We start from the raw sequence: 17,079 nt of genomic DNA, 5'->3' as shown, positions 1-17,079 counted from the left end.
TCCACTTCCCGCAACTTGACTGGGGAGGTGTCAAACTGTGTTGCTGGTGGGTTTGGGCGTGGGACATATCATGGGGAGCCGAGCGGGATGGCTCGTCTGTTGTCGCTGTACTGGCTCTTGATGTACCTCTTCAGCTCTTCCTTGGAGCTTCCCGCTCTGCTTCTCATCCAGCAACTGCCGAGCGTACTTGAATGTATACTATGACATTTTTGAAGAGCTGCTGGAAGTGTGAATTCTTGGAGATTAATATCTTTATTGCTGTTGTGTGAACATTTTATTCATTTTATGTTTTGATTCTTTTCACCAAAAAACATATTTTAGTATGATCCCAAATTATTTATATGAATTACTATTAAGTATTAAATACTAATTAATAATTATGATATTGATAATTCTTAACTAATTATTAAATATATGGATATTAATTTTTAAAGTATTTTAGCATCCGTTTTTTTAATTCACATTATTTTTCCATTTTTATAACGCTCAATAATGAGGCATGCCAAGTCCATTTTTAGTTACCGGGTTCCTTTGGGTCACAGGTTAAATTGAAACTAGCCTGTTAGTACTCTAAGAACCCAATCAGCCACTGAATGATTTAATCTGGACACTTTATTACTATTGACGACAACAATCCAATAGACTTGTCGGGCTCCATGTGCAAAACCAGCACATACATACATGACGTAGAAACACTACAAACAGGCACCATTTGCATCCCAAAACTTTGGTTTGACATTTGCTGAATTCACCAGCCTTTTTCTCTCTCTTTCTCTTTTTTTATTTGTTTTTTTTAAACCAACCGTGGTCACACATCCTCTGACACGTGACCATCTTCAACTTGGTTTTAAGGCCTCAATTGTCACAGCGCACAAATCGACTCAGAAACGGTGATCTCAGTTGATGTAACAATGGAGAGACTAACACACACATTGCTCAGTGTTACACATCGTCTGGAAGTCAATAACGACACAGTGAACATGTCAAAAGGTCTCCTAGAACAGATAACCTAGAATAGAAAAAACACAACGCAGACACGACACAATCCTAAAAATATTGCACTTACTAGCACAATAAATTACCTCCATTTAACCTCCCTACTGCTTTTTCAAATTTACTTTAAGCCAAAAGACAAGTGGACGATACGTGCTGCGCTGGCAAAAGGGGTAGACATTTTTATTTATTTATTTTGTGTGTGTGTGTGTGATTGCCATTAAAATTCATGTGTGCATTTGTGTGAATGCAACCTGAGAGCAGCACATGTTCATAATGTGGTACATGGTTTTTGTTTTGGTTTTTTGTATGTAATTCGCCATTGTCCCAAACTTGGCTCGCATTTTAGTCGGGAGTTGAATCTGGTAAAGGGCTGGAAAAAGCTGAACATCCACTTCAAAACACACAGACAGAACCAGATCGGTTTCTACAGCAGACGTCTACCTGTGGTGTTCCTCTTTTTTTCCCCTCCTTTTCCTGTCCTTCACTCAAAGACGGTGAAGAGTGGGAATTCTGCCTGGTCGGGTTGCAGCAGGTCCACCAGGAAGCACACGGTGCCGGACAAGCCTTCGAACAGACTGTAGACGCTGGTCATTGAACGCGAGCCTGACTTGAACTCCTCAGTGAAGAGGAACTCTGCAAACCTTTGGTGAGGGGAAACAAAACGGCATCACTTTAATACCAAGTACACACGCAATACATATGCCGTGTCTTAAAGGGGACCCATTATGCTCACTTTTCAGCCCTTTGTATTGAGTTGTGGACTCCTATAGAGCAACTACACACAATAACCAGCACAGAAAGATTTCTAGTTCTTCCAGAATCTGTATCTATTCATCCGTATTTTGGTGGATTTCGTGCTTCCCACGAAAACGGTCTGTTTTAACGCATTCCACCCACAGCCCGCCTCCAGGCACACCCACTCAGCTGTGGTTGGTCACACTCCCGAAGTGCAGAACCCAACTTTATAGGAGTTGATAATAATAAACGACAATTTATCTTTTTAAAATGTCTGCTTTTAACATACAACGATATGTGTTGGATCCCGAATCCGATTCGGAAGTAGAGACTGAGTGTGTCTGGCCAACAGCTACGCCCATTAGGAAGCCCGCTCCTGTGTGACATCACAAAACAGTTTAGCAATGCCCTCTGAAACCCAGCGTTTCGAACCATCCCAAACTTCTTTCAGGGCTCAGGTCCAAACCTCATTATCTTAAACTTTGGCATCGTTTAACACGATAATACAACATTCTAACTACATTTATAAGTCAGAAAAGTGGAAAAAGCATCATAGTTCCCCTTTAAGTCAGTTGATATAATAATGCACTACAGTAGTTCAATGGCAGCCATCTTTACACGTTGGAGGCAATATTTTAACATTCTTCCCTGTAACAAGACTAAGATAAGATAAGCTATGCCTTTATTCGGCCCTCAGTGGGGAAATTTGCATTGCACAGGAGCAAGAGAACAGAATCAGTTAAGCAGTACAAAATAAACAATATAAAAAACAAACAATATAAACAACCTAAGTATTAACAAATTAACAATTTTACCCAGGGTTATATATACAAATACAGTTTGCAAGATAATATGAAATATGAGATGAAATATATGACCAGTCTATACACTATTGAGATCTTGCCAGTGAGTTAAATACGAGGCATTATAAAAAATACTGCACTTCGAACTTAATATATTGCACTTAGAGCTTAATGTTGCATGTGGAGCTTGATCAGATATTGCACAGTGAATGGAGTCTGTGTAATGTACTAAAATAACAATACCCTTTCAAGGTGCCTATGTTTGCATAGCAATACTGTCACCTAGTAGTGTCTTAATAGACTCAACTGGACTTAAATATGGAGTTTTAGGGCCACACTGAGATAATAAATAAGAGATCTCCAGAATAAACTTAACATTACCTTTGACCTTGTGTGGCTTTAATATCTGTGCCGAGTGTAAAATGAATGGACGGACGATCTTTGTAAGGAAAGCCTTTATATTGGCTCTCATCAGAACGTACAGGTGTACCAACCTCTGAGCCCTGTAGATGTATTTAGAGTTCCCGGTGAGGCGATAGAGGAGCAGGAAGACATAAGCGCTGCCGGCCACTCCATGACAGACGCCGGGTCCTTTCTTCAGGAGCCCTTTCTGCCACACCAGCTCTCCACTGCGGATGCACGTGTCCAAGTACTGAGGCTTCTTGTTGATCAGGTAGGCCTTGGCAAACAGGTAGGCCACACCTGTGCACCACAAGACACACATATTAATATTACATTAATATTCCAGCAGGCAGCACGGTTACTATAAAAAGTTATACAACCGCTTTCTATTAAATATTGCAAAACAGGTGGTGCATGTGCTGAGTAAGATTATATTATTATTAGATTTTGGTGAGAACAGCTTATTTGCATTTGGTTACCATTTATCAATGTTACAATCCACTTGCAGGGCTGCACGGCAGACGAGTGGTTAGCACGCAGACCTCACTGGGTTCAATTCCACCCTCGGCCATCTCTGTGTGGCTTGTTCTCCCCATGCATGCGTGGGTTTTCTCCGGGTACTCCGGTTTCCTCCCACATTCCAAAAACATGTTGGGTTAATTGGCAACTCCAAATAGCCCATAGGTATGAATGTGGGTGGGAATGGTTGTTTGTCTATATGTGCCCTGTGATAGGTAGTAACCAACCGCAGCCACCAGATGGCGCTCCATCTGGACCACTGCAGCGTGACATTGATGTTTATTGTACAGTCCTCCCTTGCTACATAATCGCATTTTTTCAAAAATGTACAAATGAATGTATTGATCGCTGTTTCTTGGTTGCAAAAGTGCATAGTGTACAAGCCAGGTGTACGCATTCCTGGCCTAAATTATGCATTTTCAAGCATAAAATGGCTAAATCAACCATGCAAATATTCATTCATTTTCTACCCTCACGAGGGTCGCGGGGGTGCTGGAGCCTATCCCAGCTGTCTTCGGGCGAGAGGCGGGGTACACCCTGGACTGGTCGCCAGCCAATCACGGGGCACATATAGACAAACAACCATTCACACTCACATTCATACCCACGCATGCACGGGGAGAACATGCAAACTCCACACAGAGACGGCCGAGGGCGGGAACCAAACCCCGGTCTCCTAGCTGTGAGGTCTGCGCGCTAACCACTAGACCGCCGTGCCGCCCCACGCAAAATATAAGCCATTCAAAAGATGTTGAGGCGCTTGGGAAGTGATGTGTGCCACGTCAGCTAGCTAGAGTCGAGTCCCTAACCACAAGTCCTTATTCTGTTCTGGTCAATAGGTGTGACCAGTATAGAGTACAGAGGAGCACCTGGAGCTCCATGACACCAGTGGACCAGTTCGTTCTCCCTCTCGATGATGGCGCCCAGCTCGGCGGGCCAGTTGCAGTTCTGCTCCTGGTTCATGAGGAAGTCGACACTCTGCCACACCAGGTCCTTGTCAGCCCCGCTCAGCATGTCCTGGTAGCTCAGCAGCATCTGCAGCACTGATGACAGGCCGTGGGCGGCGCCTACAGTGGAAAGTGGGGGGCGGGGCCAAAGAGGACATGCAGTCAAACGGAAGGCATGCAAGGAAGCAGCATGCTGGGCACACACCCTGATACATACAGGCATGGAAAAAGAGGAAAAATTATCTCAAAATATCGTTTATCTGCAATAATTTGAAGCACAATTATCATTCAGCAAAATGTGTCATTGTGACAGGCCTTTGAACAACTAAAATAAAGTGCATTGATTGGCTTGTACATGGTTGCGTGCACTGTGAAGTGCAGAATCCTAAGTATAGAGCGGAAAATAAGTCCCTATGGGAGCTCCTTGATTAACGCTGGGACACATGCAGTGAAACCACAGCTCAGCATTGAGCCATATTGATGTTGTGTCCAATTAGAGACCACATGCAGCAGGCTTAGTCCACTTTTCTTGGGTTACACATCACTCATATTATTAACCTCATGCAAAGCAGGGGTGCGGGTGTTGGTATCATAGTTACTGATGGATCTTTTCATCTGATGCTGTCAAGAAAAGGAAATGTGTAACTTTACACGTGTTGCCATGTTGCATGATAGCCAGAGACTATAGTGCTGTTCTTATCTTACCAAGGTATTCTGTCCCATAGTAGGAATACATGAGGGGGAAAGGCTTCCTCTTCTTCCTGGCATATTGTTTTCCTGACTCGATGATGGCCTGGCAGATGGATTTGATTTGATCCTTGCTGAGAATCTGCAGAATACGAAAAATAAATAAATCTGAATACATGTGTTGTTTGTTCAATAACTGGTCTTTTTCTATTAACAGCGCCATCTGCTGGTCGCCATCCCATTTGCAACCAGTATAAAATCACAACTGACGTCTATGAAGGTAAATTACCGAATTAAGCGTCAAAGGAAGTATTTAAATACAAATGCCGAGCTACAAGACCCTCAAATGTGTGTTTTGAGGTCCGACCGGGATTTACCTCAATGCCCAGCTTTTGTCTGAGGACGAGGGCGGCACACAGGTAGCCTGCCCGGCCCACAAATAGCTCATCAGAGCCGCACTCCAGAAAATTAATGGGCGCGCACACTTCCCACAGGCTGCGGAATTTCGTCAGCGGTTTGACGAAATCAGCCAAGCCGAGGGACTTGTATATCATCGCAGCCACGGCGTAGATGCCCGCTCCACCGAGCAGGAAGGCGGCACGCATGTTTTTGTCCGGCTCGGCGTCCACGTAGCGCACCGACACGTCGATGATGTGCTTGGCCGCTTTCAGGTAAGCGTCCCTCCGCTCGGAGAAGAGCGGACACTCGCTGACGTGATACAGCATGTACGCCACCCCGGCGGGACCGTCGTACAGCCCGCCGTCGTAGTCGCCCACGTCGCTGGGGACCTTTTTGAGGAGCTTGTCCACCGTCGCCACGATAGCCGGAGCCACGGCCTCGGCGCCCTGACCGGGCAGAAGGGCGCCCCTGTAGTCCGAGAAGCGGTTAGCGAAGCAGCGGGTGTTCTCCATGCCCGGGGGGAGAGGCCGATGACGGCTTGGTGGTGGTGGTGGTGGTACGGAGGACAGGTGCGGATGGATCCTGATGTCGATGATAACGACACCAAGGGTTGTATTGGTATTGGGTCGATACTAGCGTGATGAGTCGATAATTTTCAGTTCTCTTCTGTTTATTTCCACAAATATTTATTTAGATTTTGTTTTGTTGATATTTATTGTATTATTTATGTTCACTCACTCAGGAAATAAATTATTGAACAAAAGATTTGAGAACATTTGAAAAAAGAGAGTCAATAGTATTTTTTAATAACACAACTAATAAGTTATTTTGCACTATTAACTTTATTTTGCTGAAATAAATATATCAAATTAAAATTATATTGCTACAGTATCTTCTTGTTTTTGTTCACAATTTTGTTGATACAAATTATTGGTTGCTTAAATAATATAAATATAATAATCCAAATAAATAATCGAATAAATAAATAATAATCTTGAATCATGATTAAAATGACTCGAGGCAAATAAGTAAAAAGTATCCATATCAGCAACAGTGGCTAAAACATGCTGGTTAAAATCATGCCAAACCTTACAAAATACACAAAACAACAGCAGGTGGCGTTGTTGATTCATGTTCTCCAACAGGACTACGTGAACACACACCTTCACTTCACATTGAATAGACTCGCGAATCCAGGAAATATGGAAATGAGTAAAACATGATTTGTGTGTTTCTGAGGTTTCGGCATGATTTTAACTCCACAGTCCGCCCCTATATTTGAGGCATCCAAGGACACCAGAGGAGGTGCCTTGTGTGTCATCACGTTATTAGCAGAGCAAGTATAGAGCATTATATTGACTTTTACAAAGGTGAGCTCACTTCTACACCTGTGTAATGTAATGTCATGTAATATGTCCAATTATGAGATGTGCGATGTTCTGCGAGGCAGTGTTTTATTGTTTTAAGATTACAGTGGTTATTTTTACACTTGAAGACTGTCAAATGTCTTCTGATGGCAACAACCCCCTTTCCATTATTTTCAATGGTGAGACCTGCCTGCAAATATGATACGATTGTGGGTTGGCCAGCATCCTGTGTTCCACTTTAAAGTTTCTTCTTTCATTCATTCATTAATTTTCTAGCACTTATCCTCACGAGGGTCGCGGGGGTGCTGGAGCTTATCCCAGCTGTCTTGGGGCAAAAGGCGGACTGGTGGCCAGCCAATCCCAGGGCACATATAGACAAACAACCATTCACACTCACATTCATACCCGGAGAAGACATGCACGGGGAGAATATGCAAACTCCACGCAGTGATGGCCGAGGGTGGAATCGAACTCCGGTCTCCTAGCTGTGAGGCCTGCGCGCTACCCAGTCGTCCAAAGTTTCTTCTGTATTGTTTTATTTTAATTTCTTGGAAGCACATGCTCTTTCTCGCCACCGGAGGGCGACAACAGCCAAGTCGCGCTGTCCATGGTTCCTAAAAAAAGTCTGCTACAAATCATTTTGCACATTGTGCATGTAAACAGTGGATTTGCGCAGTAGAAAAATACACTAACGCGCACAAAATCAGTGCATTTAAAGCGGTATAAAATGTTCTCAAGCGTGTAAGATATACAATTAAAAAGTCACACAAACATACATGTGCAGAGGTGTGTCACTGGTAGAGGAGGAAGCCTTGGATTGCGTGTGGAAGTACAAGGCTGGAGGCTCTATGAAGGCGACTGCTCCCCAGACTTCTCCGAATACAACAGCGACACAGCTGAGAGAGGGAGCAAGGACCTGTTCATATATTGGAGAGAGACAAAATAACTTCATGAAAATTAACATTTTTCTTTAAAATGATGTGTGTGTCAACAGCAACTCACCTCTGTTCTGCAGTATAGCTCTCACTGTGCTGTTTGGTGCCGCCACGCCCAGAGGGGTCTTGCCTTCAGCGTTCCGGCAGCACTGATTAGCACCAAAGTCCAACAGGAGGTCCACAACTGTGGCTCTGCCCCCTCTTACTGCGGCGTGCAACGGTCTGTCTCGTCCACACCCAAGTTCAACATCTGCTCCTAATGTGCCCACACAGATTAGAATACACAACGGATCAACAGAATGAATAGGATTAAATGGTAGATGAAACAGCTGGATCCTGACCACTCATGACACTTCAAATGCAGCTATCATCTCATCTTGTGACTGTAACAAACAATTCCATAATTCCAGTGTTTTTTATCTGTTTTTTATCTGCTTTTGTAGACCACGCCCTGGTGACTACAGGAGATTGCAATTAACTGAATAAAGGGCCAGTTCAATGCAAAGTCAAGCCCAGCTATGTCGTATTCTAAAATGGGCTGCAGAGAACATTGAACAGAAAGTAAGGTAGGATATGTTGTGTTTGTGTGATGGTAATCCCTCATGTATCGCAGTTAATTGATTCCACATGATTTTTGTGATAAGTTAATTTCCAAAGTAGGACTCCTAATTTATAAATCATGCATTTTTACAGCGCATAGGAAGCCTGTTTATGACCTTCTGAAAAAGGACCTTTAACATTATTAGAGCTCTCAAGACATAAATTAACACCCCATGCTCACATTTACACACGTTTTACCCAATACAGTAGACATAGAGTAAACAAGACCAACATAATATAGACTCACACATGATAACATTGTAAGAGTTCCTTGTTATCTTTTGCTTCCTGTTCGGTACAGTACTTCCTGCGGTGCCTACTGTCTCATCAATGCAACATTACTGACACCTAGTGACCCGTGTAGAATACTACATATTGTCACAATGCATTTGAATACATGTTCTGAATGCCTTGTATTTGTATTTTAGAATAGACTAGTCCTTTCTTGTCATTGTAACAAGTATAATGAAATTGAAAAAGTGCCCAAAAGTCAGTGCACATTGTCTAAAATTTTCTAATTGTCTAAAATAGCACACAGAGACAATTTTGTGCTTCAAAATGCTTCATTTAGGCAAAAAAATGCAAACTATGCAAATTTTCCAACAAATAATAGGCCCTATTCAACCACCAAAAGGTGATTATTTATTAATATATTTTTTAAAACCTTTTATCATGTGAAGCCGCCAAAATTCAAAGGGGAGAAGGACTGTACTGTACTGTATATACTGTACTGTAACTGACGTAAAGAATGAATAGCACTTGCAAGAGCATGCAGAGGGCTCCACTACATGATAGATACGGTGGATTAGGGTAGATAGGTATTGCAGTTGAGTACAATAGATACCAGAAAGTAGCAGCATATGCGCGCAGGTTGTAGCGGAGGCCATGCAGGCAGAATACAGAGGTGTCCCCATTGTGGGCAGCTCCATGTCAATGTCCGCTTGGTAGGCCAGCAGCAGCTCCAAACACTCGGAATGGTCTGGTGATAAAAGCAAAAGTATCAGAGAACCTGATTATCACACAGACTGGAAGTGAAAGAATAAGATTTTGGGGGGTGGGGGTTAACTCGCCATCTCCTTACCTTTCTTTGCCACCTCGTGCATGGGCGACGCCAGCTGGTGCACACCGTGGACAGAAGCGCCGTTCTGCAGGATCAACCGCACGCAGGCGGCACTGCCGCTGCTGCAAGAGTTGAAGAGCGGGGTGGTGCCGCCAATTGCCACTTGGTGTACCTATGGAAGAACAGGGAGGCAGTGAGAGTGTCCAACGGATGAGCCACTAAATCCTGAAGCGTTCTTACATCTGCACCGTGATCCAGCAGGTACTTTGCACAAGCGGTATGGCCACCCAGGCAAGCCTCGTGGAGAGGAGAGACTGCATCCATGGTGAGTGTGTTGACATGAAAGCCCTGCAGAGAAAGAAAACTTCTTCCTCAAATTCACATGTCAAAACTGGTGCCACGGAGGGCCAAGACCAGGTTTTCTCTCCAACCAGTTTCTAAAGGAAGTGATGTGATGAGCTCTGTCCCTCAAACTGAAGGTGGTGTTGATGGTTAAAATCACCTGCTTTCGTGACTCTACTTCAACTGTGTCTCATGCATTCCAGTACGTAAGATAAATACAGTCATCCCTGGCTATATTGCAATTCGAATATCTATCTCTCACTATATCACCTTTTTTCAAACAATAATAAAATGATCGATGTTTCATGGTTGACTAAGGCCTATTATTAGTAAAAAAAATATTGAAAAGACATGTGATATGTAGTACTATGGTCACGAGGCATCAGTGTGAGACATGACCTTAGATTACGTTACCTTTCACACCGCATGGAGACTAATGAGCCAGCAGAGCCCAGCTGACATGCAATGGCTTAAAGCAAATGAAAAAATGATTCTCCTCATATTCCGTGTGGAAGTGGTATGTTTTTGTTTTCTTTGTCCTTCTTCCCAACTCCATTTTAAACACTTGAAGTTTAGAATATGTGAAGAATATTGGAGAGACTGACCAGGCTGCACGGCGGCCTCACAGCTCGGAGACCTGAGTTCAATTCCACCCTCGGCCATCTCTGTGTGTAGTTTGCATGTTCTCCCCGTGCCTGGTGGATTTTCTCCGGGTACTCCGGTTTCCTCCCCCATTCAAAAAACATGCTAGGTTAATTGGTTACTCCAAATTGTCCATATGTATGAATGTGAGTGTGAATGGTTGGTTGTCTCTATGTGCCCTGTGATTGGCTGGCCACCAGTCCAGGGTGGACCCCACCTCTCGCCTGTAGACAGCTGGGATAGGCTCCAGCATCCCCGACCCTCATTAGGATAAGCGATAAAAAATGAATGAATGAGAGACTGACCGGTTAGCTCACTAGCTTGCTATGCTAGCGCTGGCCGTCTGTTGTGCACCTAGAGTGATACCATAGCCTGCACAATGTGATGTACGTATGTAAAGGAGTGTAAAAGTGACAGTTGGGGTGTTATTTCACGTCGACAGGGCCCTGATGTGAAAATCAGTATTTATGAAGTCAGGTTTTCTATGCTCAAACTACAAAAATATTCTGTTCACAGAATAGTTCACAGTTCCGGAGCAAATTACACTAAACGAGAGGAAACTGTAGATGAAAGCATACTGTGTTGCTCCAAAAAGCGGGAAAGGCTTGACCCATTAAGTTGAGACAGTGCTATGCAAATAGAGCCAACCTGAGCTAGGAGGGTCCTCAGGTGGAGAAGTCTGCCATGATAGGCCGCCTCATGCAGGGGGGAGCGGTCCGACCACGAATCTTTAACACAAAGAAGAAAATTTGCTAAAGTTCTATCGTCCGCCATTGTTTTGTTCAGATGACCTCATTTGAATAAGGGGGTTTTCTAGTTTAAAAAGACACATTGGGAAAGACATTCAGGGGGAGGGAAAAATATGGAATTCATTATGATTAATTTATGAAAACTGGAAACGGATTGTAGACGGCCACAATGTATCTAATGGTCATTTTTCAGTTTGTATATGATGTAAATGTATATGCACTATGAAACTTACAATGAGAAAACATAATTTCATGAAAAATAAACATTTTAAAATGTAAAGTATTTTACAGTAATATGTGAAATATGAGTTGAGGATAGGTGAATGTGTTTGCAAAAACTTACCAGCCATCAGAGAGTTGCACACCAGCCCGCCATAGATGTGCAAAGGCCTCTGCCATGGTTGCAAGCTTGAATAAACTTCCGTCTGTATAGCTGCCATGTTGACCCCTAACCTGACAGTAGCACTTTTGCACAACAGAATGGGTGGGATACACTAATCTGGACGTCAGACCTTCCCACTTATGTGGCCACTTAAGAACCTCCCCCACATGACCACCTCACGCCCACTCTTCTGGTCCTCGTCCATAGTTACACTCCATGCAGGATGTGCATAACAATGGTGCCCTGCAACCTTGAAAAGAAGTTCTTACAAGAGCACAAAGTTCTGACAAACTTTTTACAGTCAAAACAGAATAACGTCATGTATAAAGACTCCAATTTATTTAATGACACATTTTTCAGTGGAGTGTGTGTTTAAAAAAGAAAAAACAAATTTGGATCCAGACAAGCTAATCACGGGGTGCCACTAGCCTTGAATAGGTGCCACATTTCCATAGACTGTTTTGTCTGGCACTTCTATCTTCCTCTGAGATGTCTGTAAAAGCAAGGATGCGGGGGTTGGACAAATAACCGGATAAACTTGACTAACCAGTCCTCGGGAAACAAAGAGGATTTTTTAAAATCACGAAAATAACACATTAGGAAGTACAGTAAGTCACAGACAGAGTTATCAGAGAAACACAAAAAAGACCTCTCATAAAAATTGCAACATAATAATCATTCCCAAACGAAATACCCCAGAAATCCATGACTGTAGATGAATCTTTTAACAGTAAATGTGCAAAGTAGGCTTGGAACTGTCGCTCAGAGAAAATACAGAAAAGCCAATGATGAAATCTCTAGTTTTCCGAAGAATTCGAAGGATCCCTGAAAAGTGCACGCCTCCGCCAAGCTCCATGCACTGTACGCCACATCTTGTGCACAATGCATAAATAGAGTCAACCCTAGATTTTCGAACAACACAGTTTTCAAATGATTCTGTTTTCGTCCTTTTCTGAAATATTTTGCCCCGGTTTGCGTGAACCATCGCAGTTATCATACATTGTATTCAATGCCTGTATGGTATGATTTTGTGGAATTGATTGCCTGAACAAACACCCCCATGTGTTGCCTTGTCAGCTTCTGTGGATTTGATATTGAGATTCAATATTGCAAAATTACCCGCCATGGGGCCAAAGAATGCATGTTAGGTTCATTCGTACCTCCAAATTGTCCATAGATATGAATGTAAGTGAATAGTTGTCTATATGTGCCCTGTGTTTGGCTGACGACCGGTCAGCCAATGTCTCGCCCAAAGTAAGCTGGCATAGGCTCAGGGATACTCCTGTGAGGATAAGCAGCATAGAAAACGGATGGATGGGGCCAAAGAAAGTTGTGAGTGTCAACAATTTATTAAAGAAGGTGATAGACATTATTGAATTTAGAAGGATTTACATTATTTCTTATGGGAAAAATTGCTTCGGTTTTTGGACAAACCGTACGATTTATACAATCAAAAACGTCACAACGAAAATAGAGGTAACACTGTATGTCCATGATTTTCAACAAGCTTACAAGAGTTTCTTTAAAAGCAGTATGACTTAAGTCCCGCTGACGTTGGAAATAAATAAAAATAGCTACTCCAATGTTTACAGTGGAAATATAAAGCAACTCGAACAATATCATGTTTTTGCTGTGAAAAAACCCCATTATGAATAATAATAAAAAATGTGATAAAATAAATCCGTTGGGGTGGGGTTGTCCAACGTATGCCCTGAGGTTCATTTGCAGCATGAAGCTTGTATTTGTCCCGAGGCATATTCTAGGCACAAAATTAACATCTAAACAATAAAAAATTATTTGCAGTGTCACCAGTAACACAAAGCCGAGATGTGGGCTGTATTTCCTCAAGTTAAACTTAACTCCTCTACAGCATTGGTTTTAGCATGTAATGAAGTAAGCAAAAGGTGAACAATATCATGTGAATTTGGATTTTTGTTTTTCTGTAAGTGGCCCTCTGTAGGAAGTTTGGACACCATTGGCTTAGGGGAAACATATGGAAAATTATTTTTTAGTTTTTTTGTATATTTTTTGAAAAGTGTTTTAAATCTCTTCTTTAAGTCATAAAAAATGCACAAGGGTGTGTTTCCATTTTATATGCGCTGTTTGACGAATCTACGTAATCTCAGAGTTAAGTGAAAGTTATCCAGGTTGATTTCGTGCAGTCCAGCAACAAATGCATGAAAAATTACTCTTTACTTGAAATCTCAAGTAGAATAAAAATATTGAACAGACGGCCCTTTGGGATTGGTTCATTTGGATAGGATTTCTGGAATAAAGAGCCAGTAGTGTCAGTCTTCATGCAGGATGCTGCTGCTTACTTGAGGCAACTTTTGACAGACCTTCATCTTTACGCAACATGCTTGGTTCTTGTCTCCATAGTCCTAGAGGACCGGTGGCGTTCACAGCTAAGTCCATGACTCTATCGGGTACCAACCACTGGAGGAGCAACAGGAACAGGAAGTCCAGAACTGCCACGAAGGCAAAGATGGAGCCGGCCACCGGTCCGCAGTGGGACCTCAGCCTCTGAAGGCGTCTGTCCAGGGGAAGCACCTCCTCGCCGCACACTCGGTCATACACCTGAAGGAGAAAATTTATTATTTGGACTTTATTGAGATTGGGGGGGAAACCCAGCAGTTATATGTAGTAGTTAGGGGTGTCATAAGACGAGACGACAATTATATTACAATCTACTATTTTAATTTCTACTACGTTGCACTCTTCTGTGTATACTATACAGTTAACATCTGAGGAATTAGGAAGAGAAGAGGGTGATGCATCTCAAGCTGTGTGGCAGCTGAACCCACCTTTTCAGTCCTCTCTGCCACGTTTCTCCAGGTGTAGAGGTGTTGCACCTGTGCGTGGATGGAAGCGGAGCAGGGGACTGACCCGGAACGCTGCCGTGCAATGGCCGTCTCCAAACCGGCACAGAGCGAGCGGACTGTTGGCTCGCAGAGCGTGATCAAGTCCTCAGGTAGCACCTCTGGGATGCCGCCTACACGGGTGCTAACCACCTTTGGGAGCAAAAAATATATACATTAAATAAAATATATAGATTTTGATGGGCGGGAGTGATGTGGCAAGTAAAATGGCTTAATGCAGCAAACCTGCAGTCCACAACTGGCTCCCTCCACGATGGCCATGCAGAAAGCTTCAGTTAGTGACGTATTGAGGAAGATGTGGCCCTGGACCAGAACTTCTCTGACATCCTTGTGCTCCAGGGGCCCCAACAGACGCACCCTGTTGTTAAGACAGTCACACATATTTCACAGAGACATGATAAGCCTCACATACAGGAGTACTTGCCAGGGTTTAATACACTATGGGCCTACACACCCGAACTGGATAGTGTGTGCACTGAAAATTGCGTGTGTCAAATGAGCAAAATAGCACATGCAGACTATCAGAAAGCGCAAAATAGAGGAAGGAGGAAATGCAAAGGCTGTTGAGGAGGAGGCCCTTTATGTACAAAAGTATTGTGACACCTGACCATTATAGTAGCAGTGGAAGAAAACATGGGTATCACTCTGCAAACACCCTCCTGTTCCCGCGCCATTAAATGTCTCCAAAAGGGTGAGTAGTTTTACTTGAAATTAGTTTTATTCTACATCGATTGACTGCTTTCTTTACACTTGTAAAGAAAGGTATCATGGTGGGGACAGTGATTCTGGAAAGTTTAATCACTTCCAATTATATCAATTCTGATGAGGAAAAATGTTTAGAAATTGGAACAAGTTCTCTCTTGAAGTACCTGTCATGAAGCTGGTATTTCTCTCTCACTTCCTCCAGCACTAGCCTCTTCGGCCCTTCTCCACCAATGAGAAAGTGGAGATCTGGATGCTTGAGACAGAGCTCTGGAATGATCCCACCGAGAAGATCAGTGCCTGTCGAGGAGATAAAATAAGATACACCAACAGCTTGAAGTGTCTTGTCGTGCCCCACATTTGATCTGTCAGCATGAACCAACGTTCTAAGGTTCAAACGGCCGTCCCCCATAGTGCAGGTTTTCTTTGAGGTTTTTCCCTTGCCTTGTGCTGACAGTGCTTGGTCATGTTGAGTTCAGTTGTTTTTCTTTAATGTGACAATTGAGGTTTTTGAATCGTGCTCAATGTGAAAAGTGCATTGAGATGTATGAATTGTGAGTTGACACTACAGGATATAAATAGAACTTGTCTTGAATGACCTAAAAGACAACGTTTACACAATATTAAGGTCGCACCTTTGCGGTAGACCAGGCGGCTGACCACGACAATGGTTATCCTGTCATCAAGGCGCTGGGAGGGATCCGGGGTGAAGTCGGTGTGGTCAACTGCATTGGGAATGACGGACACAATCTCCGGGTCGAGAGCCGCACGTAGTACAGTGTTTTCTTTGCTGGTGTAGGAGACACAAACGATGTGGTTGGTATCGCACAGCGACACCGTCAGGAGTTTGTTGGTCAGCACGGAGCTGATGTCAGCAAAGCCAAAGAGCGAGTGGTCGGTGAACACCTATAAAATAAGTACAACCTTAGTCCAAATTAAATTGCACTTGCTTCACTATGGCTGGATTTACACAGTCCTGCAGTGTAAATGTAGAAGGTGAGCCACATACCGTGTTAAGGCCCATGGTCTTAGCATGGAATAATGCATCGTGGGCCATAGCGGAGAAGGAGCTGTGAGCGTGCACCACAGTGATGCGCTCCCTGACAAATACACAGCGCAGAAGCGGGAGACTATGGAAGAAGGTGGTGGTGGTGGACTGGTTGTACATCACCTGCAGCGGTAGGTAGTAGACCTTCAGTCCATTGGTCAGATACCTGACGCCCTTCCTGTGGTCGTAGGCGTGCGTGACAATGACCACCTTGTGTCCCTTCTCAATCAGACACTGGGACAGGAGGTAAATGTGACTTTCCACTCCTCCCATGTTAGGATAGAAGAAGTCAGACACCATGCAGATGTTGTGCTTCCTGACAGGGGGCTTGTTGTCGGCCTCTGCAGGAGGTCCATGGCTGAAAACTGTCGTTCTTCTCTTTCTGCGGCTCATTTTGCATCACCACCGCTGACAACACAATAAATAAATTTAATCACAAAGAAATGTGTGAAACATAATGCCCACTACGCAGAAAAGCTGGCTTAATAAAAATGTAAAATCCCCCATGTTTGTTCTTAAGATTGTATGGATTCACCCTTAGACATTAGCATAGACCTAGCTAACAAGTTTATGTCTTTACTTCAAACAGAGACTATTTCTTTCACTCAGTCACACATGTCTTACCGTTATGTCTGGTAAAATACACACAAATCCGTCTGTGATGTACATTTTTCCTCTCATTGCCAGGAGCGCCGCCACGCTAGCCAGTTAGCCGCGTGTAGTTACTTCCTGTTATGTGGCGTCACAAGATTACGTGTTATTAGTATTATTGCACGTCGAGTGACACCTTGTGTTTTGGCTGAGTATTGCAGTGTTCTTAAAGCAAGCCAGATAAAGGGAACTACCAGAAGTTGCATCCACCTCGCGGGAGCGCGCACGCTCAGT

The 17,079-nt window shown here is 43.4% G+C and overlaps 3 protein-coding genes and 1 long non-coding RNA gene across 5 annotated transcripts; 1 reads left to right on the top strand and 3 right to left on the bottom strand.

The window, feature by feature from the left end:
- Positions 1-448: 448 nt before the first annotated feature.
- On the bottom strand, positions 449-6,059 carry LOC131135517 (lanC-like protein 3). The gene is made up of 5 exons (XM_058081511.2): positions 5,467-6,059; positions 5,108-5,231; positions 4,325-4,522; positions 3,029-3,236; positions 449-1,637 (listed from the first exon to the last, which is right to left on the bottom strand). The coding sequence occupies exons 1-5, from the start codon at positions 5,998-6,000 to the stop codon at positions 1,478-1,480; spliced, it is 1,224 nt and encodes a 407-aa protein (XP_057937494.2). The 5' UTR covers positions 6,001-6,059; the 3' UTR covers positions 449-1,477.
- Positions 5,522-16,693, top strand: LOC144901549 (uncharacterized). Its single transcript, XR_013629604.1, has 3 exons — positions 5,522-5,760; positions 8,234-8,356; positions 13,945-16,693. It is a non-coding gene; the product is annotated as an uncharacterized LOC144901549 (long non-coding RNA).
- asb11 (ankyrin repeat and SOCS box containing 11) lies at positions 7,202-11,758 on the bottom strand. The gene is made up of 7 exons (XM_058081518.2): positions 11,527-11,758; positions 11,083-11,162; positions 9,691-9,798; positions 9,472-9,622; positions 9,235-9,369; positions 7,858-8,046; positions 7,202-7,771 (listed from the first exon to the last, which is right to left on the bottom strand). Exons 1-7 carry the CDS (start codon positions 11,621-11,623, stop codon positions 7,647-7,649), a joined length of 885 nt encoding a protein of 294 aa, XP_057937501.2. The 5' UTR covers positions 11,624-11,758; the 3' UTR covers positions 7,202-7,646.
- On the bottom strand, positions 11,886-16,962 carry piga (phosphatidylinositol glycan anchor biosynthesis, class A). Of its 2 annotated transcripts, XM_058081501.2 has the most exons (8): positions 16,819-16,962; positions 16,405-16,602; positions 16,156-16,317; positions 15,782-16,052; positions 15,314-15,446; positions 14,670-14,802; positions 14,370-14,576; positions 11,886-14,142 (listed from the first exon to the last, which is right to left on the bottom strand). In XM_058081501.2, exons 2-8 carry the CDS (start codon positions 16,585-16,587, stop codon positions 13,861-13,863), a joined length of 1,371 nt encoding a protein of 456 aa, XP_057937484.2. In that variant the 5' UTR covers positions 16,588-16,602; positions 16,819-16,962; the 3' UTR covers positions 11,886-13,860. The 2 variants fall into 2 exon arrangements, with proteins under 2 accessions (XP_057937484.2, XP_057937482.2); XM_058081499.2 differs by having other exon boundaries at positions 16,156-16,602.
- Between the last annotated feature and the right edge of the window lie 117 nt (positions 16,963-17,079).

Source organism: Doryrhamphus excisus, linkage group LG12 (genome assembly GCF_037039965.1).
Source record: "Doryrhamphus excisus strain RoL-2023G ecotype Guam linkage group LG12, RoL_Dexc_Guam_v1.1, whole genome shotgun sequence".
In the NCBI taxonomy this organism is placed as follows: Eukaryota; Metazoa; Chordata; class Actinopteri; order Syngnathiformes; family Syngnathidae; genus Doryrhamphus; species Doryrhamphus excisus.
Note: the sequence above shows the minus strand (reverse complement) of the source record. Positions and strands in the feature narration are given on the sequence as shown.

Coding starts and splice junctions, on each gene's coding strand:
- LOC131135517 (XM_058081511.2), bottom strand. CDS start 6,000: ATGGAGAACACCCGCTGCTTCGCTAACCGCTTCTCGGACTACAGGGGC. Junction 4,523..5,107: donor CTATGGGACAGAATACCTTG/GTAAGATAAGAA, acceptor TTTCCACTGTAG/GCGCCGCCCACGGCCTGTCA. Junction 1,638..3,028: donor TACATCTACAGGGCTCAGAG/GTTGGTACACCT, acceptor CCCTCACCAAAG/GTTTGCAGAGTTCCTCTTCA.
- asb11 (XM_058081518.2), bottom strand. CDS start 11,623: ATGGCAGCTATACAGACGGAAGTTTATTCAAGCTTGCAACCATGGCAG. Junction 11,163..11,526: donor GTGCAACTCTCTGATGGCTG/GTAAGTTTTTGC, acceptor TTTGTGTTAAAG/ATTCGTGGTCGGACCGCTCC. Junction 9,370..9,471: donor GCACGAGGTGGCAAAGAAAG/GTAAGGAGATGG, acceptor TTTTATCACCAG/ACCATTCCGAGTGTTTGGAG.
- piga (XM_058081499.2), bottom strand. CDS start 16,587: ATGAGCCGCAGAAAGAGAAGAACGACAGTTTTCAGCCATGGACCTCCT. Junction 14,803..15,313: donor AAATACCAGCTTCATGACAG/GTACTTCAAGAG, acceptor TCTTAACAACAG/GGTGCGTCTGTTGGGGCCCC. Junction 14,577..14,669: donor GAGCCAGTTGTGGACTGCAG/GTTTGCTGCATT, acceptor TTGCTCCCAAAG/GTGGTTAGCACCCGTGTAGG.